Genomic DNA, 27,713 nt, shown 5'->3' with positions numbered 1-27,713 from the left:
TTTATGTAGATGATTCTTTACCGCCTTATAACAAGATGGGTACACGTTCTCTCACTGTTTCATAGTTAAGCGCTCTGAAGATTAGAGAAGTCCCTTGCCCGAGGTCAGTCAGCTTGTAAGTGACAGAGCCAGCATTCAAATCCAGGCCTTCTCCCTTCAGAACTCAAGATCCTGGCTTCTCAATGGCTGAGGATACCGCACGCCACAACTACTGAGCCTGTGCTCTAGAGCCCCCGAGCCACAACTACTGAGCCCACGTGCCACAACTACTGAAGCCCGCGCACCTAGAGCCCGTGCTCCGCAACAAGAGAAGCCACCACAATAAGAAGCCCGCATGCCGCAACGAAGAGTAGCCCCCGCTCGCCGCAACTAGAGAGAGCCCGCGAGCAGCAACAAAGACCCAACGCAGCCAAAAAAAAAAAAAAAAAAAAAAGTTTGCATCTGCTAATTCCAAAGGGGGGGACCTCTTTAGACATAAACATTTGGATTAATAACAAAGAACTATAAAAAGATGCACTCTTATCAGATGAAGGACACCAGTGTGAGGTCTCAACCATAATTCTAGGCCTTGAGTCCCTTGATCTCCTCAATTCTGATGACCTTCACCTCTACTCTGCTTCAAAAACTGAACTTAATGGCAAGACCAGGGGCCTTGTCAACTATTCAGAACTTCTCTGCATATGAACTGTTGAGTGTCAAGATCCCATTCACTGTGGATAACTCGCCATTCTTACGACTCTACTGCTCATTTATTCCCACCTTCCTTTCAACATCTTCTGAGACTCCTAGGACCCTGACCGCTTAACGTTCTCTCAGTCTATGAAGGGCCGTCCAGTTTTACTTGTCCTCTCCCTAGCCTAGAGCCCACAGGGCCAGCCTGTAGTTATACTGACCAGTATCCTCAATTCTCTGCCTCCTCATTCCTCCTAACACACCCAGCCCACATGACCCAAACACAAGATCAGTCCAGTCATAATTCTCCGGCCAGGCTTTGGATCCCACCAACCACCTCCTAAGGCACTAGGCTCCTTCAATCGCGTTCCTATACCTTCACTTCTATCAATACTTACTCTTTCTTCCCAACACATATATGTTGTTAAATATCTCCCTAGATTCCCAGTTACTTCTCTAGCAGCTGATTCTTCAAAAGTCGTTTCCGCCACTTCTCTCTACTTGCTCGCCATCAATTCACTCCTCGACCAAAGCAACCTGGCTTCTGCCGCCATTACCTTATCCAAACTGCATTTGTTAATATTATCGATGTTGTTCATCTTGCCAAGTCCAAGGAATCCTTTCTAATTCTTACCTTTTATGACTCTGCCCTGTGGCACCTGAAACGGTTGATCCTTCCTTCCTGCTCTAAACTCTCAGCTTGCCTTTTAAAAACCAGTGTTGCCCGGGGCTGCATCCTTGCCCTCTCCTCTTCTCACTCTATAGACCCTTCGGGTGTAATCCACTCAAACCCAGGCCGGCAACTACGCCCAGGACTCACAAACGGGTACCACCTAGCTTCGATGTCTCTGATGAATGGAGACCCCATATGCAGTTTAAAAATGTAGACTCTGAATTCAGACAAACTCGCATCCAAGTCCTGTCTCTGCACTCAGCAGCTCTCTGGCCGTCAGAAAGTTATCTTACTTAAACCTCAGTCTCCTCAGCTACAGAATGGGAGTAATCATATCACTGGTATCCACGCTAGAGTTCTTTTGAGGATTAGCGCATGTAAATTATTTCTTTTGAAATAACACATGTAAAAACACATAGTTAATAACGCTCAACAATGTTAGCTACCGTTGTTATTACAGGATTTTTTTTTAATCTAAAAGCCTCCAAAGCAACTCAAACTTCACGTAATAAAAAAAATTAACTTGGGACTTCCCTGGCAGTCCAGTGGTTAAGACTCTGCATCCCCTCTGCAGGGGGCATGGGTTAGATCCCTGGTCGGGGAACAAAGATCCCGTATGACACAAGGTGCAGCAAAAAAAACAAAGAAAAAAACTCCCCAAAAACCCCCATGAACTTAATGCCCTCATGCTCCTCCTTCATTGTAGTAATAATCATAATAGTTTCTGTCTTTCAAGTTTTAATTTTTATCACTAATCTGCAAGTTAAATATTAGCGACCCCATTTCACATATAAGGAAACTGAGGCTTAGAGAAGTTAATTACTCTGCTGGAAGTGGCAGGAAAGTGATGGTTAGGATTCAGACCCTGGTCCTTCTGACTCCAAAGTGAATGCTTCCTGGCCCTGTTATCTGACTTTAGTGTTCGAGTCCCACACCAAAACCCAGGGCATTTATTCTGGACTTCTTCCATCTTAGCCACGTCTAGCAATGTGCTGGGGAACTGGCTCTCCTGCAAAAAAGAAAAATTTCCTGATTTGCAGCATTTGCTGATTTCAAGCTACCAAGGTGACATCACTGAATGTGAGCGAGGAAAAAGATGGGCAGAGCTGGCTTGAGGGCCTGCACCAGCGGCTCCAGCAGACTACCGGATCCCTAAGGCCCCAAATCCTGTTAATTCAGATCGAAATAACTTGACTGACAGCAATTTGCCAAAAACAACTTAGTCAAAATCAGGTTGGTGAAAACAACAAAGTATACCATTTGGTGATAGGCTGCAGACTTTTTCTCTTTTTATTTGCTAATCTCTCCAGCCTCCACACCCCTCAGCCTTCCCCCTCCACACTCCAGCCTGACCGGACAGCTCTCCACTCCTCCCAGGCACCACGGTCTCCTCACCTGCAGTGCCCCTGGCCTGGAACGTCTATCCCTCCGGCCTGCCATCTTTCCCTGGCTGACTCCTGTTCTTCCTCACCTTTCAGTTTAGGCATCAGCCACAGGGGATTACCGGGAACAGAGTAAATGTCAAACAACGGGAGTTAAGTTGGAATAGTGCAAATGTGAGACAATTGGAAGACTGCTTAAACAAATTATACTAGTTTTCAAAACACACATGGCATGACCCTATTTCAGTAGGGAAAAATGCACATAGACACAGAGAAGGATCTGAGAAGCTAGTCTCTAGGGGTTTTAGCAGTGATTTTCTAAATAATGGGTGGGATTCTGTGCATTTTTTTTTTTTTTGTCTATAGTTTCCGTAATAAGCATGCATTGTTTTTGTAATAAGAAAACCTATTTCTATAAAGCCTTTTTATCGTTAATGTCTTTGTATTCCAATTGTTCACAATGATAGACCATTTTGGACAAGGATGAGTGGCTGACTATTCATTGGATAGGAAAAGAACCTGGAAAATAATGGAAAACAGGTAATTGTGTGTGCGTGTGGTTTAAAATGACACATTTATTATGTTACAGTTCTGGAGGTCAGAAGTCCGAAATGAGTCTCACTGGGATACAATCAAGGTGTCAGCAGGGTTGCATTCCTTTCTGTGGCTCTACAGGAGAATCCATTCACTTGCCTGTTTCAGGTTCTAGAAGCTGCCTGCATTCCGTGGCCCATGGCCCCCTTCCTCTAACTTCAGAGCCAGCAATGTTGGCCTGAGTCCTTCTCACACTGCAGTCTCCCTAATTCTGACTCTCCTGCCTCCATCTTCTCCATTTAAGAACCCCTGTGATTACACTGGGTTCACCTGGATCATCCAGACTAATCTTATCGTGTTATCTGATTAGCAGCCCTATTTCCAGCTGCAACTGTAATCCCCCCGGCCAGCCATGTGCCCTTTGCCCCAGTAACACAAACTCCATGTCCCTGAACATGTCATGTGGCTTCAGTTCTCCATGCTTCTGCATGTGCTATGTGCTCTGAAATGCCTTTAAAACACATACGTGTGCACACAGCGTGACACAATGTGATTAACATGATCACACCATAGACTATCAATAATAATCCTATCTGCGCTATGGACATGATGGTGCCTTCTTCACCTTGGCATTCTGAGTGTCTCTGGAACTCAGGTACCCAAAGCGTGCTCTGTATACCAGCAGTATCAGTATTACTTGGGATTGTGGCTACTAGATATGCACATTTTCAGACCCTGCCACAATATCTACTGAATGGGCAACTCTGAGGATGGGGTCCAGGAGGGGTGTTTAAAAAGTCCTCCAGGTGATTCTCATGCACCAAAAGTTTGAGAAGCACTGACCCAGGTCCTCCTTAATGTTGGCTGAATGAACTGATAAATGGTTAAAAACCTGTGATGCTCCTTTACATTTTTTAAAACATACCTCCAGTCCAAGCTTTTGCTTTTATATGTGTCAACCTGGACCGATGTATATGTATATACATAAATAAAATAAATAACCAATCCTTTCAAGATGTCCAGTGAAATTTGACTCATTGGATCACTGTAGGACATTAAACTCTCTTCTCTATAAACAGGCAGTTAACACAGGGCTTCATTTATTATTTGTTAGTTGTTCAGTAACTACGTTTGCATTACAGTTCTGAATTTTGGTTGCAGGAATAGGTAAACTCACAGTGTCTTGCCTAGGACCACACAGCAATTTAACGAGAGGCCAGGTTCAGACTGAGCAGCCTCAGAATTTCCCGCTATGGCTGAGTGTACTGAGTCACAATGTTGTTCTACCTTCAGGTATATCATGGTAATTAACTTGGTATAGAGACCTCAGAAGGTTACAGTAAATACTTTGTTTTGTGGTCAGGTAATTAAATGTGTAAAGGTCCCTACCCTCTGTTTGATCATTGCCTAAAGGACATTCCTATGGGGCCAGAAGTGATTTGTTGTTGTTGTAATATAGGCAGCCTTTTTACATCTCCCTCTGTAGCTGCTGAAATCTTGGCTAGCACCCAAATGCCCCACTTGGGTTTTGTTCAGGAAAGATTTCTTCCAGCTGCTTTATTTGTTGCACAATTACATGTATGAGCTTCCAGAATGTACAAGATCACAAGTCAAATGAAAGGCTTCAGCTCCCAGTTCGCATAAAGAGATAAAATTTGAAACCAAGGAAACAACAAAACATGGCTAAATGAAGGGCTAAGTAGAAACGAGACTGAATAGTATTCTTACTAAAAGGTTAGCACGTGCCAGAACTCGAAAGGAAAATGAGACACCATGGGGTAATCATAGTATCCTTGTGCTATGTTTATGGCCACCCTTGCAAAGGGACTCAGACTCCCTCTTTAGCATTTACAATTTGGGGCACAGCAAGCTGATAGAAACAAAAATATATACCTGTATTTAAGCAATTATACTCCAATAAAGATGTTAAAATATATATATATATATATATATATATATATATATATATATATATATATATATATACACACACCTGTATTTAAAAATAAAAACTTGCACACTCACATTCATAGCAGTATTATTCACAATAACCGAAAGGTGGAAACAACCCAAGTGTCCATCAACAGATGAACAGATAATGTGTTATATACATACGATGGAATACTGTTCAGCCTTTTAAAGAAAGGAAATTCCTTTTAAATGTGGATGGCCCTTGAGGACATGATGCTAAGTGAAATAAGCCAGTCAAAAATGAGAAATACTGTATGATATTACGGAGATGAAGTACCTCGAGTAGCCTAACTCACAGAAACAGAAAGGAGAACGGTGGTTGCCAGGGATTGGAGGGAGGGGAAAGGGGAGCTTCAGTTTTGCAAAATGAGAAAGTTGTAGAAATTGCCTGTACAACAATATAAATATAGTTAATGTTATGGTACTATACACTTAAAAATGGTACAAAAATAATAATAATAAACACAACCACATATAGAGGACTTCTGTTTTAAGGATTGGAAGAGTATATTTAAAAATGAACTGAGGTATCCTGGAGATTGGCCATCATTGATGTCAAGGGCCTGAGGATCAGGATAAACAGGCAGGTCTACATGGAAAATGTAAAGTAAGGGGAGCAGGAGTCAACGGTTACTTGTGGCAGATGGAAGAGTAACTGAAGAATCTGCAGATAAAGAACTACAGGTCATAGGATGTGAGTCAAAGGTGACCTTTGGCACAAAAATGGAGAGTTGGACCAAAGGAGGAAAAATAATCATCAAATGCCAAAAAAAAAGTCTGGAAAATTTAAGAAGCAAAAATCGGAGGTTTCATGAATCACAATATTGGGTTGGCCAAAAAGCCCATTTGAGTTTTTAACAGAAGAAACCGAACGGACTTTTTGGCCAGCCCAATATATACTGGAAAGTATTTAGAAGTCGATGGACTCCCAAACATCGTTTGAGCTTCAAACACATCACACACGTATCCACTGTGATTAAGCCTCACAGGATTGCTATTGGGCTGGCCAAAAAGCACGTTCGGGTTTTTTCCACATCTTACAAAAAACCTGAACGCACTTTTTGGCCAACCCAAATATATCACAAATGGGACAACTGGCGTATGTAAAGATCAAACACAGTGAGACCTTCAGAAGATCATGCGTAAGCAGTGAAGACGCTCTTATCTGAAGCCATCTGGACCGAAAGTCAATCAGCCAATTTAAAAAAATCTGTTGAAAAGGGAAAACATGCAAAAAATGGACACACCCAGTTGTGGATGCTGGGGACCATCACATCCCCCAGCTGGAAGTGTCACCTGCTGAGAGTGGACAGGTGAGAACCTCTCGGGCTTCACTTCCAGCCAAAGGAAGTCGCCTTGCTCAAGGCGATGTCTCCCTTCGCTGGGGGGCAGCCCACACCTGATGTCTGGTAAGTGCAGGAGGCCAGCACGAACTGCCTCACTCTGCCACATCTCTGAAGGGTGGTCAGCACTAGCATCCCCACGCCACGGGCTGAGGCCGGAGCTTCAACTCTCCTTCTATTAGTCCTGCCTCTCTCACTCCCATCCAGGCCTGGTTCCGAGAGCGCTCACTCCCAACAAGCTTCCTGCATGCAAATCTCCATCTCAGAGCCTGTTTCCCCGGAGCCCAATCTAACACACATACATAACTTAAACGGTTAATTTTAAATTTTAAATATAAGCATGCATTCATTCTCTGATATTTTGACCTATGCCAAAGCCTTCGTCTTCGAGAACCGGTCATGGGTCAGCATGCTTTGTTCTCTTTCTTGCATAAACTACACCTAAAATTTTAGAATTACCTATTATTTCCGATTTTGGTTTCCTGAAAGTAAGAAAACTTAAAGACCACTAGAAAACAACCTAGATGTGGAATTCCTCTAGCTTTTTAAATTCCACCAATCCTTAAGAGGTATCTCACCCACAGTTAATGTGACAGATTAAAACAACTTTTTAATTTAATAAACTACATATAAAATTTACCATCTTCGTTCAGTCGTATGAAGTGATACATTCATATTGTTTCGCAGCCATCTCCACCATCCATCTCCAGAACTCATTTCATCTTGCAAAGCTGAAACTCTGTCCCCATTAAATAATAACTCTCCATTCCCCCTTTCTCCTCGGTCCCTGGCAACCACTATTCTACTTTCTGTCTCTATGAAAATAACTATTCGAGGTACCATGGAATTTTTTCTTTAATTTATTGAGTTACCTTTATTAAGTCTTTCCAAATTTATTTTGTATAGAAAAAGCAGCTGTGGATCTTCCCTGGCAGTCCAGTGGTTAGGCCTCTGCACTTCCACTGCAGAGGGCATGGGTTCATTCCCTGGTCGAGGAACTAAGATCCCACGTGCTGCACGGCCAAAAAAATAAATACATACATACAAACGTACATGCATACAAGTTAAAAAAAAAAAAAGCACTGTCTTTTTGGATTGCACTTACATCCTTTTTTGCTTAATGTTTAATTAAATCACCTAATTACAATTATAAGTTCAACTGGCACAAATCGGTTTGAGAACAAACAACATAGAACAGGTCTGGGGACAAATACAACTCAGACAGTTGGAGAAGTACACGAGGGCGCTGGAGAGAAGGCTCCGATTACAAGTGTTCAACATGCTGTGGGCATCCCCTAGACGGCTCTGCACAGGGACTGGAAGCTTCCTTTAAGCTGCTGAACTGGTTAAGAGAGCTGCTTCTACTGTACAAAAATAGATATTGATAGCATTTATTGAGCACCTATTATGTTCCAGGCACTGTGCTAAGCATGTAACGGGCATTGTGTCACTTAATGTCCATAATCCGTGAGGCAAATATTATCATCTTCATTTTATAATACCTACAGGAAACTGAGGCACAGAGAAGTACTCAAGCAATTTATCCAGAGTTGCACCACTAAGAAGTGGCAGAGCTGAGATTTTCAGGTTGGTGTGAATCCAAAGCCTGTCCCCACTCTACCTGCCACACTGGCTCTTCAAATGAATATTAAATAAAAGGTGTAACAAGAATAAAAACACAGAAGTGAGCCTTTGTTTTCTACTGGCATCACACAAAATGACAAAATATGTCACAGGTAGTTTTTCTAAGACTATAATTTAACAAACGGGATGCACTTAAATTCTCGTAAGACAGGACTGTAGGTAATACAATCTGCAATTGTTATTTGTTTATATAGGAATGATTTCAGTTAATTAAAGACAGAAGAGTTAGGCAGTATTTGTAAGGAAAGAACTGATGTCAGACATTTTAATTATGCTATCAGATTAGCACAAAAAAGAGAATAAGCTGGAAAGTTTATAGAATATAATAAAAGCTAAGTATGTTATGTCTCAAGATAACTCTTTGGATCAAGAAAAAGAGAGAGACAGCACATCTAAAATAATTCATAGAATCAGATAATAAGTGACTAATCAAAGAGGTCTCATTACAACCATCTATATCAACACCCACATGGAAAAACCAAGCTATAGTTTTTTGGGGTTTTTTTTTGCCACACTGCACGGCATGCGGGATCTTAGTTCCCCGACCAGGGACTGAACCCGTGCCCCCTCCAGTAGAAGCGTGGAGCCCTAACCACTGGACTTCAGGGCATTCCCCTTTTTTTTCCCCCCAAGCTACAGTTTTATTAGAAGCATTTTCCCAAGAAAATAAAGCATGAATTTGTGCTTGTCTTCTAAAAAGAAAAATGAATGACAATTCAAAACAGATACAGACAACAATGAAAGCTAACCAAACCAAAAAAAAAAAGGGAGGTATTTAAGATTGCCAAATCATGAGTAGAAGCAAGCTCCGTTTAGCAGCCTCTGGGAGACCTGGCAGAGAGATGAGCTCTCGTCATCCAGGACAATGTGGCAGCTCCCTTCTCCATCTACAAGCAAGAGGTCACTCATTACTCCCCAGTCCATCCAGGATGTTGAGATATAATGATAGCTATAGAGATTCCCAACAGAACAGCACAGCCAAGAAAGGCTGCCTGTGCCACTGGGCTCTTTTCTACACCAACAACCCATGAACCATCAACAGACACGCATCTAAGACCCAGGCTCTCTCCCAGACACCCTGGCAACTCCTCTCTCATGGGGCCATCTGACCTTGATGCCCATTTCTAGACAGAACACCTTCCCTGGTTGTCCCACAGACACATCCCAAGTTGACATCATCATAAACCCCACACCTGCTCCTCCTCCTGTGTCCCCTGTCACACTGAATGGAGCCACCATTCACTCAGATTCCCAGGACGGGGCCTCAGGTCCATCCTCAACTCCTCCACCTTCCATATCCTGTCGCCATGGTGATTTACATGTAAAACATCACTTGAATGCATGTGCTCTTCCACTACTCCCTTAGTTTAGGACCTAGACTCTTGCAAGAAGGCTTCTTAGTAGTGATCAGTTTGGTCTACAGGGGGTCAGATACACAATCTCCTCATTTACTGAGCCCCAACTTCATATCTAAATACCATGTTTGATTCCTTTGAATCAACCAGGGTAGAATCCCTGGAAAAAATGGGAAAAGAGAGAGGAGACTTTCCCTTAGCACTTTAGGTGTGAGAAACTTTTTGCATCCCACTTAGAGATGAAAGAAAATCAGGTTAACACCAAAAATTCATTTGTAGCCCAAATATAATAGGCCAGTTTATTTTCAATAGCTTTTTATTCAATCAACAAACTGTCTCCTTCTAGCAATCTCTCTTAAATCACAGTGATTCATTCTGGGTAAACACAGAGATACCGCCTAAGGAATTTCTCCCAGGTGAAATCTGTAAGGATGCTACGTGGGCCTCCCAACACAGGTGCCTCCTAGAGTCTTCCCAACACCATCTATGCTGATGAACAAAACATAGACCTGACTTTGAAACCCAAACTCTGACACTTACTAACTGCAGGGCTTCAATCAAGTTACACAGTCTTATAGAGAAAAAGAAGACAATGGTATTTAGTTGTATATAAGGCTCGTTAAGTTCAACAACAAACAAAGATCAGCTAAGGGCCAGGCACTGCCTTGAGCACCTGAGATTCAAAGATGAAAGTCACAGCTCTGCCCCTTGCACTTCCAGTCTAGTGGGACAGACAGATACGAACCAAGAAGTATGACAACATATGTGAGTGCTGGAATCAAGATGTGAGCAAGTTCCATGAAGAGGGAAGGCTGGGGATGATGGAGAAGAACTGAAAGAGAACTTATTTGAAATGGGATAATTATGTAAACACCTGATACTTGGCTCACTTAAAAAATGCTTATTGGTTGTTTTTTAAAACTAATTAATTAATTGATTAATTTTTAATTATTATTATTTTTTAATATTAGGTTTTTAAAACATCTTTATTGGAGTATAATTGCTTTACAATGGTGTGTTAGTTTCTGCTGTATAACAAAGTGAATCAGCTATACATATACATATACCCCCTTATCTCCTCCCTCTTGCATCTCCCACCCAGAGGGGTGGGATAGGGAAGAGATTTTTTTTTTAAACCCACATTTAAGCTTACAACTGTTACTGATGTAACCTTCTTCTTGTCGTCCTAAAAGTTCATATATAAAGTCACCAACAAAACGCCTGATGGTCACTCTATTGTGAAGACACTCAAAGAGCCCTGATAAGAGGGCCTCATGCAAACAACAGGCACTAAATTGCCAGGTGTCTCAAGGAGCCACCTGGGAAGTGAATCCTCCAGCTTCAGTCAAACCTTCAGATGACTGCGGTCCTGGCCAACATCTTGAGTGTAACCTCATGAGAGGACAGGAGTCAGGACCACCTGCTAAGCCATTCCCAGATTCCTGACCCACAGGTGTTATGTGAGGCACTAAATATTAATATTTATTGCTTTAATCTGCTAAGTATCAGGGTAATTTGTTACTCAAAAATTCATAATTAAGACACAGGTCAATAGGGTATTAGTGATAAGGTTTTTGTATTCAGGACAGCATAATTTTCTTAGTTAAAAACCAATTCCATTTCTTTTCTCTGGAGCACAGAAATATGATACACATGATGGTAGGTTGTGAGACAACGTGGAGTTAATGCTGGTTCTACTTCTTTCCTTGCTTCACATCATCACCCCCCAAAGGAAACTATAGTTTAAAATACCAGAATTACATAACTAAAAGAAAGTGATGGGTTGTGACTCCTTAAAGACAATTTAAAACAAGGTATATGGCAAGGCAAGTAATAATGAAAGCAAATGACTTATCACTAGGTTGTAAGAATTAAGCAAATAAAGCACCGTAGTTCTAGCCACAATTGTTAGGTAACAAACTATGAGTTTTGAATTTATTAGGACTGATGATTTGGGCACTCAATCTATTTCATTTCTTTAAAAATATAATTTATTATGGGTAGTATAAATTAGTATTTAAAGTTTCGAGGTGTTATATCTGTAGCCAAAAGAAAGGGCATTTTATTCTCACTTATTATTGATCTTAAAATTAAGATTCATTTATTCACAAACATTTACTGTACACCTAATTTCTTCCAGAAATTCCCCTAGGGTTTGGGAATGAACTGATGGAAACTATAATCTGTGACCTCCAGGAACTCACAGAGGGTAGACCAGTGCTTCTCATATGAGCCTGACCTATTTTTAAATATGGATGCAAAGGCCGATTTCTAGAAACTCAAATATTGAAGGCGGGCGAGTGGGACCTGGAGATCTCCATGGTTTTACACTCATAATTGCTTCTGATGCTTGGTCCGATGGTTCTCCACCACCAGGGTGGACGATAATACAGTACAGCCCATTTACTCGATCATCAAATATTTACTGAGCACCTGATCTGTACCGTAGGTGCTGGCTGCTGGGGGCTGGGGGGTGGGTGAGGCTGTATACCAGAAAATACACAACATGAAGTCAGAAGGATAAGAGAGTCAGCCAGATGAAGGAAGAGATGATGTTCCACCATTAGCAGAGCAGCTCCAAATGTGGAATCACACCAAATGGTAGGCTTCGTGACTAAGTTAAATGATAAAGTATATTCATGGATTCTCAGATTTTTTTACTTGAAAGAGACCTAATTGACCCAACGCCACGCAACAAAGAAGGGAACTGAATCTAGGTCCTGTGACTCCGGTTCTTATGTACTTTTTTCTTGATCAGTTCCTCTTAGGAGTAAAGCACATCTTCAAGAACAAGAACAAAGAATATTTCTCAATTCTAAAAAGCCTGTGTTGTTACTATACGCATACTATATCTTAGGAGCTATCAATCTGGGGCGTTTTTGAAAAGATACAATCAGTGAAGAAAAAAACAAGGTGGATGTGAAAAATGTCTTTGAAGCTATTTCAGTTGCTACTGCTGGAAAATGTTTGAATTTCAACTCTAGTAGGCATAAAATAGCTTATAGAAAACACTGGTTTTGTTATCAGAATCAATGACCTAGAAATAAATCTCCAAGTGGGATAAGCAAAATTTTGAAAGAGTAGAATCAAAGAAAATAAAACTGTTATCTCCAAATGGTTTGTAAAAATAATGTTTTGGGGTTACAGTTGGAAATAGGTACATTTTAGAGCTACAGGTATTAATGATATACTGGAATTTTGTGACATAACACTAGTCGGCTAAGGAGTAGATTTCCTTCAAAGGGGTTTATCAGTGGAAATAACTGAAGGAAGGATCTTGTCTTGCAATCTCACCAATAATACAAAATCTTCTCCCTTTTCTGGGTCTTTGCCATCTGGCATCTACTCCTGCCACTTTCCTGAGGTTACTCAAGGGTCAATAGTTTGTCCTTCTCTGGTACAAAATCAAACTCAGACCTCTTATTTTTTGATTTCTCTGCTCACCCTGTCTTCCTGAAACATTGTCTTCCCTTTGTTCCCATGAAACTGTAGGTTCCTGGCTCTCCTCTGACCTCTCCTTGCCTGGCTTCCCTCCTAATCATGCGCATCCTCTCAAGGTTTTGTCTGGTCTGCTTCTCTTTCTAATCCTCCATTTATGCCAACATGGGACCATGATTCTCCCACTCACACAGGCTCCCCAGCCCCAGGAGCTAACTGGCATTGCTTTGGCATTGCTTCCCAATATCCAATCAGCTTTTGAGGCTATCAGATTCTTTCTGTGTAACATTCCTAAGACTTGACCTTCCCTTCATATGTCCATGTCCTTTTCTCTGGAACCTCATCGATTAAGCTCTAGTCAGTTACCATGGCTTCCTGTGGACCAGCTCGTCATTCTTTGGTACATCCTACAGCCTGAGGCCAGATGAAGATCCTTTTCATCATGCCCCTTCCTTGTCCAAGGATCAGTACATGCCTTGCTGAATCCAACCTCAGTGCCCCATACCTGGAATGACTTTCCCCTTTGTAAACCAAATATTCTACTTTCTCCAAGATCCAACATGAAATTCCTTCTCGGATGATACCAACCTAATCCTCTTCCACAGTGAATTTTAATTTCCTCAGCAATCATATCTGGATCACTCTCTCTCACACTCGCTTTATTGCAACTAAAGGGCAGTTCTTGTAGAGACCACCATAATACGGGGGGCCAGCAAAAGCATCTCCATGTTTGCTAAATTGAACTGAACTTACTGCAGCTCTGCCAAAATTTAATTTTAATTATATAAAGACTGAAGGAACATAGAAAGCAGATCTTGCTTCAACCATAACAGTTATTACTTCAATTTCTTAAACTATAATAACAGAAATAGATACACACTAAAAGCATTTTTTTAGTTAGGAAAATCAATGGAACAAAAATCTTTATATATTCTTAGTTTTCTCTCCCCTGACGTTTTAGGTGATCTTATCACTCCAATTACAAAAGGGTCTTTTGGCATCTGAGGAGCTAAGGATGGATGACGATGAATGGGTAGACTCAAGTATGTGAAGGATGAATTGTATCCAGAAAGCTGTGGGTCAGAGAGAGATTTTCCAAAAGGGAAATGAATTCTGACAGGAAGCTGCCTGCTGGGAAATGAAGGAAGGCTTTGAAAAGCTAGTAATCATGATCAAATCGTAGTTGTGTTGACCGGTCGGAAATACACATGTAGAATCTACAATGTAGAAGTTGTTCTGAAAAGAACTTAATTATGCAGAAGAGGAAGCCAAAGATCTTTTAAAATGTGATCATCCACATTGTCAAACGTGTTAATACGTCACAGATAGCAGGGCTGTCTCACAAAATAACTTATGTTCAAAAGTTCTTTGCGAGGCTCATAAATCTTACCTCCTTCAAATCAAGATTAGCTGCTGACTAGGTAAAACTAGCAGGAAATTGCTTTAATAAGATAGATTGTTTAAAAAAAATGTGAAAATTAAAATCATACACATGTATTTATACCTAATTTCTTCTCTATTATTTCTTTCTAATCATATGTGAAATGTTGTTTTCATTCATTCACTAAACATTTATTGAGCACTGTCCAAAGCTCCAGGGATTCAATGATTCCTACCCAAAATGAACTCACAGGCTCGGTGGAAAGAAATGGAGAGTAAAGAACAGGAAATAACTAAAAGGGAAGAAATAACACTGAAATGGAAAATTTTATGTGTACTCCTAATTTACTAATTAAAGAATAATCCAACAAATCAATGTCAAATAAAGCCAGTGAAGAACTCTGCCAACTTGATCACAGTCAGATTCAGTTTTCTGAAATTCTCATATGTGAATGTGTCAAGCCAAGACAGCAGTGAGGAACAGTCTGGAACACTTTAAGATGCTGAAAAATAGTGACTGTGTAGGTAGAACAGGCTTTAGCCACCTACAGATAAGAAATGGTTCCTACATTTATTTCACAAGAAATGTAACTGTTGATACTTTTATCTTCTAGCTTGCTTTTGGCAATAGTTTCTTCATCACTATAAAAGAAATTTAGAATTATATTATTATATCATTATAAAAAATTCTAAAAGAACAATAGGGAATCATTACGGAAATTTTGGAAAATAACAAACGGTCGGAAGTGATCCATACAACCAAATCCTAACAATTCTACAGGAAACTGTAATACAACAAAGAAAATCTTGGAATCAAACAATATGCTCAATAATAATTTTAGGGAAAATGGAATAAAAGGCAACTGCAAAAGCAAAGTTACCTGGTGGCCTGGGGATCCCTTCCCTTCCCTGCCGTATCTGAGCCTCTCCCATCCTCTGCAGGACCACCCGTCGCCCCAGCAACTGCTCCCTCTTCTGAACTGCTTATTTCATCTTACCCGGTGGAACCAGACAGTGAATAACCTGCTACTATTTATTTTCCATGTTTTCGCCTTTTTTCCCCAAATAGATCATATGCTGTTTCCTGAGGACAGGAAGTATGCCTTCTATTTCTCTGTATCCCCAGCAACTAGGAAGCACCCTGCACAGGATAAATGTTTGTTGATGAGGATGCATATGCTCATTTTTAATACTTACGTGAATATTAACAAAATCTAGTTGGTTACTATTTTGAAGAAAGGACCTGGGGTTAAAAAATCTTCTAATATTATATATTTCGCCTTATTTGGCAAGATTTCTGAAGAATTCAGTACAGCTTTGTATTATTTAGACAAGTAAAAATGGTAAGAAATAAAACCATTCTCATTAAAAAAGTGAAAATTCATTTATTCTGAATTTTGAAATCTCTTTAAACTTAGATAAAATATACAGAGAACAAAAGATTATCAAACCTTTCACTAACCAGTAACCCTTATGTGTCCTTCCCCTCTGCCAAACTCCAGTTTATAAAATCATTCTAATACATGAGTGAGGAACACTGTTTAAAAAAATTTTAATAACAGTTTTAAATAATGCATAATTATATGGGGATATATGTATATGTATAGCTGATTCTCTGTTATAAAGCAGAAACTAACACACTATTGTAAAGCAATTATACTCCAATAAAGATGGTAAAAAAAAAAAAGCATAATTGTCCTAAACAAACAGGACCCACACCTTTTTTGAATTCCACCTACCACACCCCCTACACTTAGCCTATGTAAACTTCAGACTCCCAGGTTCAAATGCCAACAGCACAGGCGTGTCAGAGACAAAACTCACTGTGTAATCTGAGAGCCAACTGAGATCAGCTACACGGAGGAAATGAGAGTTGGGATGGGGTGGGAGAGGGGGGAGGAAGCAGCAGGTGATTCTGGAGCAGTTCGATCACAGGGCTCTGGGGACCCCTGAGGGAGGAGGACACGAAAGAAAGGGTGAGCCCAGAGCCCAGAAAGGCAGAGGAAAAGCTCCCCCTCCTTCTCTCTCAGCATTTTAACACTAACAGGCCCACATGCATTAGGGCGGGGGTCACTCGCTCTAGGGATTAAAGATGCTGGTGGGCTAGCCTGGGAAACTAAGCAGCAGTTTACTACATTATCGGGGCACCACACTCCAAGCTCCAGATTCAACTTTCCCAAATGTTAGAAACCAATCCGTTCTTAGTTGGGGACTATACTCTGTCACTTCCAAAAGGGAAAACCGTGTACTAAGCCCATAGTAAGTGTGCAATAAACACCCGTTTAATTGATGGATCAACAGGGTACGATCTGATCACTGCCTCAAAGAACCTGATCCCTGGGGAGAAACTCAGAAGGACTAAACAAAAGGAAAGGTTTCTTTCTGATCATCTTCCAAGACCTGCACGTAGCTTGTGAGAGTGGCCTGCGTTTCGAATTATGCATTATATTTCAACCATCACTGCGCATGAGATTGTGTGGTCCTCAGGAAGTTTATGATATGAGATATTCCTACTACAAGGAGATTTTGATTTTGCATCAAGCTCCACCAAAAAAAGGCACGCGTAAGTACATATCGAGATAAAAAAAAGTACCCCATAGAGCTGAGGAGTGAACCGTCTCCTGTCAAACGCTTTCCTGCAAACACTACAGCTGGGGGTTCTCTTCCTGAGTCATAAACACCCAGCACTCGCCTTCCAGGTGCTGCCAGCCTGAGGCACCCTCTGGGGTAGACTCCTCCTGCTATCTTTCTGCTGCAGTTCCTTGTTTTAAGTGCTCTGTAAGTCAGATTAAAGTATTTGTTTATTTTTTCAGTAGCCAACTAAAAATAAATCTGCAAGCTAAGGATAAAGAAAGACACTTCAGACTCTGCCTTTGAAGCCCATTTCATGGCAAGTAATTGACTTCCCTCCTAGGGACCAGTTATAGATCAGGAGGAAAACAGCATTCAGAGCTTTCACGAGAATACCAGAGACTGAAACACGATTCGCACCCAGCTTACTTTCTCGTAGAAACAAAGGTGTGCATGCCCTGTCTGCTTCCCTCACGTGAAAGAACTACCATGTTTAGCAAAATAAAAATCTCTCTAAGGTGCTTGTCCCTCCTCCTCATACTTTAGGAATGTTACCTCCAGTTTTTCCAAAAATATCAACCACCCAGATACTGACGACAGGGTTTTGATAAGAAGAAAAAGTATAAGATTCACTAAAAAAGAGGGGTAACAGGATCTCGGCAACGTGGTCTCCCTCCTGCCTGCAGGCCACAGAGCTTGCCCACTTGTCCCTACTACGTAACTTCCTATCGCCACAACCCTGTGGCATTCTGATATCCATCAGGTAAAATCATTCTGTATGTTCACATGACAGTGTTAGAATTAATGGATGAGATGACAAGGCTGTCACACTGCTAAAAGCATGAGCTGTAGAATCCACAAACAGACTGCATTCTGTCTGGGAGAACATGAAGTTACTGCACTTCTCTCTAAGCCCTGCTTCAATAAACAAAATGGGGGTGATAATAACAGCCACCCTGGGGTTGCTGAAAAGAGTAAATGAAACAAAGTATGAAAAGCGTTTAGTCTCCAGTAGGTGATAAAAATATTTAGCAGTAGTATGACGACAACCTAAGGGTGACCTCACAAAGAATCTAGTGTCTTAACTCTCAAGGTCAGCTAGAGAAGGGTTGGAGAGCTCCCAGAGGTCTTGTGTGGGGTTGTCAGCAAGGAGCTGCAGTCATTCTTGGGGGACACAGAAGGACAAAATTCTCCTTAGAGTTTCGCCACCTGAGAAAGGCTTGAAGAGCCCTTGCTTTTCTCTTGTCCTCTCTCTCTCTCTCTCTCTCTCTCTAGACTAGATAGAAGACAGAGTTAGGAAAGGAAAAAAGACTTCTCCATTCCCCTTGGACAGAGAAGTTGGTAGAGTACGTATAATACTTCCCCAAATTTCCCAAATGCATGGGGAATGCCCTCTTAGTACTATAAATATACAAAGTGTTTACAGTCTGTTTTTAGGAATAATGAAAAAGAACAGTATCTAGAATTAGACATCAAGCTAAAAATAACTCTTAATTGGTCTTAGCTTAGGCAAATACAAGAGCACTTAATTTGCAAAAATTTCATGATGTATCCACTGTCCAAGAAAGGTCAAACACTGAACCTCTCCAGTATTTCTCACACAAAGGTATAGAGATGTACACCATTTTCCTGTTGCATGTGGTAGGGCTCTCAAGGGAAGACATTATCCTCTACTCTACCAAAATCCATACAGAAATCTAACAGATGCTATGTCATTCACAGCAATCCAATAATTTTAATTATAAACTAAATTTCCCTAAGTTGGTCGTAAAAATTTATTATGTAATAGTTGATACACACAAAAGAATGAATATATGTTAACAAATATCTACATTATGAAGCTTGATAATAAAACCAAAACCTGTGAGCCCAACCCCAACTTAAGAACTAGAAAATTTCCAATATTAGTGTAGCTACCTGCACGCTCCTTCCCGATCTCAGCCCCGTGCCTTGCCTGCAGAAGTAATCGCTTTCTTAAACTTTGAATTTATCATTCCCTTGCTTTTCAAAATACTTTTTTGCAAAGACGGATCTTCAAGTGTGTATTACTTAGTTTGGCTAAACACTGCAAAAACTTGGAGACCTTTATCTCCAAATGGATCTGAAGTTGGCGCCACAGAGCCTAGGATGTCTCAGCTGTTGCCATTCTTCCTTAATAGGCATTACGTGCCCTGCCCCTCATCTCCCAAGAGAGTCAACAGAAGTTCTAAGGATTCTCTCGGTTTGTGCCCACAGCAGTCACAAAATTTCCTTCATTCTCAGAATAGGTGTCTGTCTACACAGCTGCTGTCTGAAATGGGGAGAACTTTCTACCCACCCAATATGAATCTGTGTACCAGTTGTAACTAGTTTGTATGGAGTGGACTTGAGGCTGCCTGCCATATTGGTGCCTGGAGGAGAGGTAGCACAACCCACACATCTCTGGACAGGTATCTGTGAATCTACTGCAACCACCTCCCTGACAGCTCTTCATCAACAAGTACCAAAGCAGACGACCCTACGGCCCGGTTGACCATATAATTTGGACAACATATTCCCTACTAATTCCCCCGGACTTCCTCCATCTCCTGTTAAGAACCATGATTTCCTCATCATTCTTCCAGAAAGCCCCGTCACTGTCAGCATCCCATCCTTGTTGATAAAACTGTTAACAACTGTGAAGGGCCTGAGAATTCAGCCTCCTTGCAAGCTACCACGGTAGCTCACCACAGTTTCACGGATGCTGGCAGAAGATCCAGGTCTACTGGTTCAGAGACAAAGGACTTCATTACTCATGGCACAGCGAACAGCACGAGCATCACACATTTGCATCAGCTTCCTGTACCCCCAGATTCTACGGGGTGGTGTGGATGGGCTCAGATAGATGCCTGTGCACACAGAGGGCTGCATCACAGAAGAGGGACCTTGAGCTTAAGGAGCCCAGCATGCCTGCCTTTTGTTCTGGAAGGAGACACTAACTCCATCTTCCAAGGATGTTCACTATACAAATATCCTTGAAAAGAGACTGTGGAACAAAAAGCAGTCAGTGCCTTACTCATAAGATGTGTAGAAACAAGAGAGATCCATAGAGTTCCCATAGTCAACCATTATCTGTTACATTTCAATTAAAATTATTATTTAAAACGTTTTTAGTGGTATGATTGTTTTAAATTCTATCTTGAACCCAGAAGTGACAATCATATTTACAGAGCCTCGTGGAGAAATGTGTGACGATGTGCAGGAAAGGGTCCCCCAAAAGATACTTGTTTATTACAGTTGACAAATATGTGCTTTACAGGTTCAGGACTTCAGAGGCTTTGAGGGAATCTTTCTGACTCCGTTTTTTTTTTTGTTTTTTTTTTTTTTCTCTACTAAGCAAGAACAATAATTTTCCTCTGTAATATTAGCTTAGAATTTAATTAATAATTCTAAAAGACATAAAGATCTGCTGTGAGATAGAACTATAAAAATACTGAAAGTTCTAGCCACGGTCTGCATGGCCAGCAAGCTTCCTTGATATGATGTAAGCTCATCTTTACAGTGAAGCCCCTACTTTACAATATCCTACAATTTGCACCTTTTCTTCCCAAATCTGCCAGTTTTCTCATGTTACTGATGTACTGACCTCTTCTTTATATTACCCTGTAATTTATGCCTTTTCTTTAAGTCCATCACATTCCCTGCATTACTAACAGACTGACCTCCCCTTTATATTATCCTGCAATTTACACCTTTTCCTTCTGACTCCATCAGATTTCCTAATGTCACTACTAATGTACTGACAGCTCACAATTTGTACTGCATTTCTTGCAATTTGTACTCATTTTTCAGAAAAGCTGGAGGAAAGCTGCCTTGTTACTGTGTGTCTAGGGCTGAAGACCAGAGACTGCTGAGCGTGCGTGCTTCACTACAGGCCTGTGGACAGGGCTCCTGACTTAGGAAGGCGATGCTAGGAAGTGATGAAAGATGATGAGCTGGGTCCTCAGTTGTTGACTAAGTATCAGTAGATGATGAAAAGGAAGATGTACATTTTATTTTATATTTTTAAATTTATTTATTTTATTTATTTATTTTTGGCTGTGTTGGGTCTTTGTTGCTGCGCGCGGGCTTTCTCTAGTTGCGGCGAGCGGGGGCTACTCTTCGTTGTGGTGTGAGGGCTTCTCATTGCGGTGCGTGGGCTTCTCATTGCGGTGGCTTCTCTTGTTGCAGAGCACGGGCTCTAGGCGCGTGGGCTTCAGTAGTTGTGGCACGTGGGCTCAGTAGTTGTGGCGCACGGGCTTAGTTGCTCCACAGCATGTGGGATCTTCCCAGACCAGGGCTCGAACCCGTGTCCCCTGTATTGGCAGGTGGATTCTTAACCACTGCGCCACCAGGGAAGCCCAGGAAGATATACATTTTATCATCTGTCCTTTAAGAAAGTTTCAGGGGCTCCATAGGATGAGAAAAGTCTATCACAACTAACTTAACTTACATTTAACACATTCTTTTTCACTGAGTTCAAACGAAAGAGAGGCTTTTTCACATGTTAACAAGTTCCCCTCAGTTTGTACTCTTGCTATTTGCCATATTTCCTCCTGGTCACTCTGAAGTAAGACTTCCTGCAGAATGTGCTACCTACATGGAGTCTGAAATAAATTAGAGTTGGTAAAACAAAGGGAGGTAGGGTTAAGGAAAAGAAAATTCCAGATACAGGACACCGCATGTGCGAAGGCACAGAGGTGCAGGTCCAAAACCTTTAGGGAACTTCAGCTATTTCAGAGTGGCTGGAGCACAGACTGAGCAGGAAGGTGCCTGGAGCAGATAATGAGGACGTGCCATTTGAAGGAATCCAGACAATCTATACAATCGGGAGCCACTGAAGAGTTTTAAGTGGGGAGAGTAATGTGCTCATATTTGAAATCAGAATAATCTCTTGGATGGTGGAATGGAGGCCACGTTAGAATGGAGATGACACTGGAGGTAGGGAAACAGATCAGGAGAGTATACAACTAGCTAGTAAGGAGATGACAAGGGCATGTGTTATGGGCTGAATTGCGTCCCCCTAAAATTTCTATGCTGATGTCCTAGCTCCTAGTACTTCAGAATGTGATTCTATTTGGAGACAGGGTCTTAAGAGACAGCCATTGGTCTCAGAAGAAACCAACCCTGCTGACACCTTGATCTCAGACTTCTAGCCCCAGAATTGTGGGACAATAAATTTCTGTTGTTTAAGCCATCCCATCTGTGGCATTTGTTATGGCAGACCATGACAGCCTGGATCAAGGATGGTGAGGAGGAAAAAACCTGAGACAGACTTGGGTGGTAGAATACACAAAATCTGGTGACCAGTTGGTATAAGTGGTCAAGAAAGAAGTTGATTTAGAGGATCCTGGTATGGGTAACTGGGTAGATGGCCATATCATGGACCAAGAAAAGTAATACAAGGAAAGAGAAAGATCAGCAGTTCTGAGGTAAAAGACAACATCAAGCATTAGAACATGTGCAGTTCAGTAGGATGTGAAGACATGGGTCTGGAATTCAGAAAACAGGACTGAGATCGAGGCAGGGAACTGGAAGTCCTCCACGTGGAAGTGGAGGCTGTGAATGAAGTCTCCCAGAGAAAGTATACTGGTGTAAAGGAGAATACTGGAAGGAGGATGCATCCAGTGAAGGAGATAGAAAGGGATGCATAGGTAGGACCGGACCCAGGAATGAGGATTGTCACAGACATCAGTGGAAAAGGGTGTTCAAAGAGGGAGTGGTCATCAGGGTTGAATGTTGAAAAGAGGTCAGAGACTTAAGGTTATCCATTGAATCTGACAATTAGGAGCTTATTGGTGAACTCAGCAAAATTATGCAGTAGAGCTGTCAGAGGTGAGAGCTGTGCTGCACTGAGTGGACAAGTAAAGAGATTGGGGGTAAACGAAAATGGCAAGCACAGATCACTCTTGCAAGAAGCTTGGCTAAGTTGCAGCTGGAGGTGATGCAGGGTTCAGGGTGGGTTTTATCATCATCATCAGTAGCGGTGGTGCTGGTAGTGGTGGAGGAGGAGGGACAGGCGGGAATAGTACTACTAAGCAGGTGGTCACATCCTAAGGTCAGAGGGTGCTGGGCCTGCCTCTTTGACATGTTATTTCTTCAAGATGAAATCAAACATCATCTTTACAATGAGTTGTTCTAACTCCCACTTGGGGTGGCTGATTTGGATTAGAGCAATTTGCTGTTCAAAGTATGGTCATGGGTGCGGGCAGCCCACTGGTGGAGAATCCCTCATAGACTTCTCTGCAAGGTGAGGTAGATTATATTCATTTGATATCATGAAGGGGTAAGTTGGGTCAGGGAAAAAATAAGAGGGGGACAGGAAATCAAGAAGGAGGTGAAGAGGAACTCTATCCCCTGGCAACACCTGTCATGGCCGAAGCTAGGTGAATTCGAGTCCCTCGCTATGCATTTACTCTCCCACCAGACTGCAAGTTCCCTGCCTGCAGCCATAAGTTACCTAGAGCACCCACACAGTGCCAGGCACCTAGAAGGAGCCCAATCAATTCGGAATGAGAGCTCTACCATGGCCCTACCATGTAGACATCATGGCCCTACCATGTAGAGATCATGGCCCTACCATGTAGAGATCATGGCCCTGGAGCTGGGTCTTCATGCCCTGATGCCCAGTCCTGCTCACAAGGCAAGAAATGAGCCCAGTGAGCATCCACACGTGATGTCTACGTCCTCTCACAAGACTAGGACAGGTCAGGGAGGGATGTGTAACTGAGACGGTTAGAGACCACCTCTCCGGGTAGATCCCAAATTCTTTCTGAGTGAAATCAAGGTTACATCTAGGGAAATAGGGGAATAGAGGCCAAGAAGAGGGTTTTTAAAAGGCAGAATAAAGCAAACTGGATGGGGATAACATTTAACATAGGAAATCTGAAAACAATTCAGAACCAGGTGGCTATGAAATGTTTGTTAAGGGTTTAAGGTGCACCTTATCTTATTTCATTTATAATCAGGACACCTTTCCCCACAACTTAGCATCTCTAAAATTGTGGTTGCATCTTACAATAACTGGTATCTTAGCACTGTCATAGTTTAATGGGCAGAATTTTTTTTCATTAGTGGTACATGATATGAGGTGCCCTAGAATCAATGGTGTCTTAAACTTCATGATATGGTATTTTACTCTGTGAAAGGGTATGGCAGTTGTTTTGATCTGCTGCATTAATTGAAAGTACTCAGCTTTAGCAATGGGTAAACTCTAAGTACTATCTCAAAAAAAGAGTATCTCAAAAGGCACCCCTTCACATATTAAGTCACTGAGTAACTATTTTGAGAGCCCAACTGAGCACTTTAGTTGATCACTCCCAAAACAGTGAGCAGGAAGAACTCTAAATCACAGAAAGCTCTGTTATGCTGTATCGTGAGCAACAACATTCAGGACCCAAAACTCAGGAATAAAAAGAGTCTGATTATTACCATTTTCTGTTCAATTGGTTCTACATTTGTAATTAAGTCTGTGCCTTCTCTTCAACACTGTGGAATGTTGATCACTTACTACATGGGTCAGAGGAAAAAGACTTGAGACTATTTCAAAAGATAGGAGGAAAATTCTAGCTTGCAGATGGGACAGACTCTGAAGAATATTTTGAGACAGTAGTCTTTCACCAGATGAACCCTGTGGTAACTGTGGTATTATTTGGGGTTTGTAATGCTTTCAGTGTTTACAAGGTCAAATCTAAATTCATATACTGGAAATGTGTTCTATTTTCACTGCTGAATACGGGCTGCATCAATTTATTTGCTTATTTTTAAATGCGTCTTCTGGCCTTTAGAAGCTATTATTTACATAAAGGTAGTTTTGAACTTTACAAACATGTTGGATGCTACCTACTGTCTACATATTTTAAATAAGGTTAGATATGTACAAAGTAACAACCTATATCCAAAATAAGAAAATGAAAGATGGAAATCATTGCCAAACGCCTTCCTAAATCATATTTTAAAATAATCATTTTCACAGATTTGTTTTTATCATACTGAATTAAAATATACTTTCTTAAAATATTAAACCATATGAATATCTAAATCTATTTTCAATGTTTTATACAAAGAGTATGGAGAACATTTTTTAGAGCAATCAACAGGTCTACTTTGGGCAGTTATTTCATTTAACGATTATTACCACCCAGTGTCTGTTTTTTAATATTGACCTAAGAGACAATCTAAAAATGTGAATATTTATCTTAACCTTCTTTAAGATCTAAATTCACTTTTCATCTTGGCTTTTCTCATTTTCACCTTGTACCTGATTACTTTACAAGGCATATGTCTCTTTCTTCCTTTAATTGCTTTTTGTACCTCCTTCTTCATTTTTTACAAAATTGCTTGTTGTTAAGCAATGTGCATAACATTAGGATATACATTCATTATTCTAGAACGCTGTCTACTTGGTATTATTTTCCTCTATTCCTTTACCTCATTTGAATTGACCTAAACTGTACTGATTTCTTTTGACATTTCTTTCTGTCAAAACATGTTCCCCCATCTTCCTGTCCTTTGATCACTACTCAATAGCTATTGTATTCAATATTTAGCCCCATGCTTTTCTGTTCTCCATTGTTTTTGTTAAGCTCTGGTGGACAGGCTCATAGCATATGACTATTTTTCTTCTTAGTCTACTCTGCCTTACTTCTTTCTTTTGTATTTAAAGACATTAGAAAGACATTTCTTATGAAATTTAGGTCACTTCCTACTATTTTCCTTTTATCACTTTTGCTCTTCCAGATGTTGGTTTTTTCAGGACCATAGCACCTGTTCTGCGCTCTTCCTCATCTTACTGTAGTGTTTATAATACTGACTGTGGTATACTCCTATGAAACCACTTCACTTACCCAACTTAAATTTGTTCTATTTTTCAATGAGCTACAATGCATTTAATTTATTTAGCTATGGGAAGCTGCCCAAAACAAAAAGTTCCCCCAGAAAACCAAGAAACAAAACAAAAAACTAAGCACGTCAATTACTTACATATACCATAATTTTCTTTTCCATATATGTCTGAATAAATATTTTTGAAGAACACAAAGAGCACACTTTACCTTTACCAAACCAAGCTAACTTGTAGCCTAACTTGTACTGCTGGGCTCATATAGATTCTTGTTCCTATTATTATTCTTGAAAACAATGATTTCTAAGTAGAGTGTGGACGGGTTTATGACACAGGATTACCTGATATTCAGCTTGACTTACTCTGGTCATAACCTTATATGGCCTTGCTTTTCTAATTGTAAAAAGAAAAAAGTGATGATTCTTCGCCTATTAGAACACAGGGATGTAACAGAGTTACAGAATAAGTTTAAGCAAGATTCATTATGGATAAACTCTCTGGAACAAAGTTGTTCTATCAGAAATGTCACAAGAGGGAAGAGATATGGGAACATATTGTATATGTATAACTGATTAACTTTGTTATAAAGCAGAAGCTAACACACCATTGTAAGGCAATTATACTTCAATAAAGATGTTTAAAAAAAAAAATGTCAGAGATGTGTATGGGTACACATGTTAATATTAGTATATCCTCTTCACATCTGGCCTATTAATACTTTTCAAGTTCTATTTAATCTAAACTTTGCAAGTATACCCTTCTTAATATTTATTTGTATGACTCCTTTCTCTTGAATACTGGACTGCACAGTCAGATGAAAGGGCTCAAATTAATTGATCTCATAGTCAAAGGTTCTTACCATATTTCAAATCGATCCTAAACTGAGAATTTGCTTCCATTTTTTTTTTCTTTTGAAGGTGGTTTATAATAAGTTGAAAAATAAGAGTGGAAACTAAATAATAAACCGGAAAAAAACGTTAATCACTTAAAACAAATGATAAAACCATGCCAGCTATGTCTGTCTATAAACTCTATGGCTTATTGAGAGGCAGCTCGTGTAGTTGTTAAGAGTATAGGCTTTGGAGTCAATCGGCTTGGTTCTCTTGACTATTTCATTAAAATGAAAGCTAATAAAACTTATGGAGCAGTAGAACATAGTGGCTAAGAAGGTAAGCCTGAAAATTTATAAGGAAATGCACTGAGTTAAGGACAGTCAAGATAATTTTGAAGAAATTACAAAGCTCTAGGACTTATACTACTAGATATCAAGACTTATTATAAAGCCATATAATTAAGAGAGTGTGGTATTGGCACAAGGATAGACAAATAGATCAAGGCAAAATAACAGAGATGGGAACATATGTATATGTATAACTGATTCACTTTGTTATAAAGCAGAAACTAACACGCCATTGTAAAGGAATTATACTCCAATAAAGATGTTAAAAAAAAAAAACAGAGAGTTGATATTACAGTCTCCCAAGTCTGAAGTCAGTCTAGAGGCAGAATTCCTTCCTCCTCAGGGAATCTCAGTCTGTTTTTTTTTTTTTTAATGGCCTTTAACTGATTAGATGAGGCCCACCCACATTAGGAAGAGTCCTCTGCTTTACTCAAAGTCTACTGATTTAAATGTCAATCACATCTTAAAAACATCTTCACAGCAACATCTAGACTGGTGTCTGATGAAAAACTGGATACCACAGCCTAGCCAGGGTCACACATAAAACTAACCATCACACTTGCATAGGCAAAGAATAAGATAAGACCAAAAAAAGCATGAATCATAAAAAATTGATAAATTGGACTTCATCAAAATAAAGAACTTCTGTCTTTAAAAGCAAATGTTAAGAAAATGAAAATGAAAGTCACAGACTGGGACCTGTATCTGGAATATACAGAAATCTCTTACAA

At 40.5% G+C, this 27,713-nt stretch overlaps 1 protein-coding gene and 1 long non-coding RNA gene across 33 annotated transcripts in view; one reads left to right on the top strand and one right to left on the bottom strand.

The window, feature by feature from the left end:
* The window catches only part of LOC309624946, a 436,224-nt gene extending 431,031 nt beyond the window's left edge, over positions 1–5,193 (top strand). The window contains exon 3 of the long non-coding RNA XR_014242252.1: positions 66–5,193. This is a non-coding gene — a long non-coding RNA (uncharacterized lncRNA). The remainder of the gene's footprint in view (positions 1–65) is intronic.
* Positions 1–27,713, bottom strand: part of EFCAB11 (EF-hand calcium binding domain 11) — a 229,403-nt gene that overhangs the window by 136,938 nt on the left and 64,752 nt on the right. For 7 of the 32 annotated variants that reach the window (XM_082383767.1, XM_082383782.1, XM_082383780.1 and 4 more), the window contains exon 6: positions 17,085–17,168. The exons of 13 other annotated variants lie outside the window; for them this stretch is intronic. In XM_082383767.1, the coding sequence (XP_082239893.1) occupies positions 17,085–17,168 (84 nt within the window). 12 more of the 32 variants (XM_082383750.1, XM_082383773.1, XM_082383778.1 and 9 more) reach the window with 11 other exon arrangements.

The sequence above is a fragment of the Balaenoptera borealis genome, assembly GCF_965194805.1.
Source record: "Balaenoptera borealis genome assembly, chromosome: 3".
Classification (NCBI taxonomy): Eukaryota; Metazoa; Chordata; class Mammalia; order Artiodactyla; family Balaenopteridae; genus Balaenoptera; species Balaenoptera borealis.
Note: the sequence above shows the minus strand (reverse complement) of the source record. Positions and strands in the feature narration are given on the sequence as shown.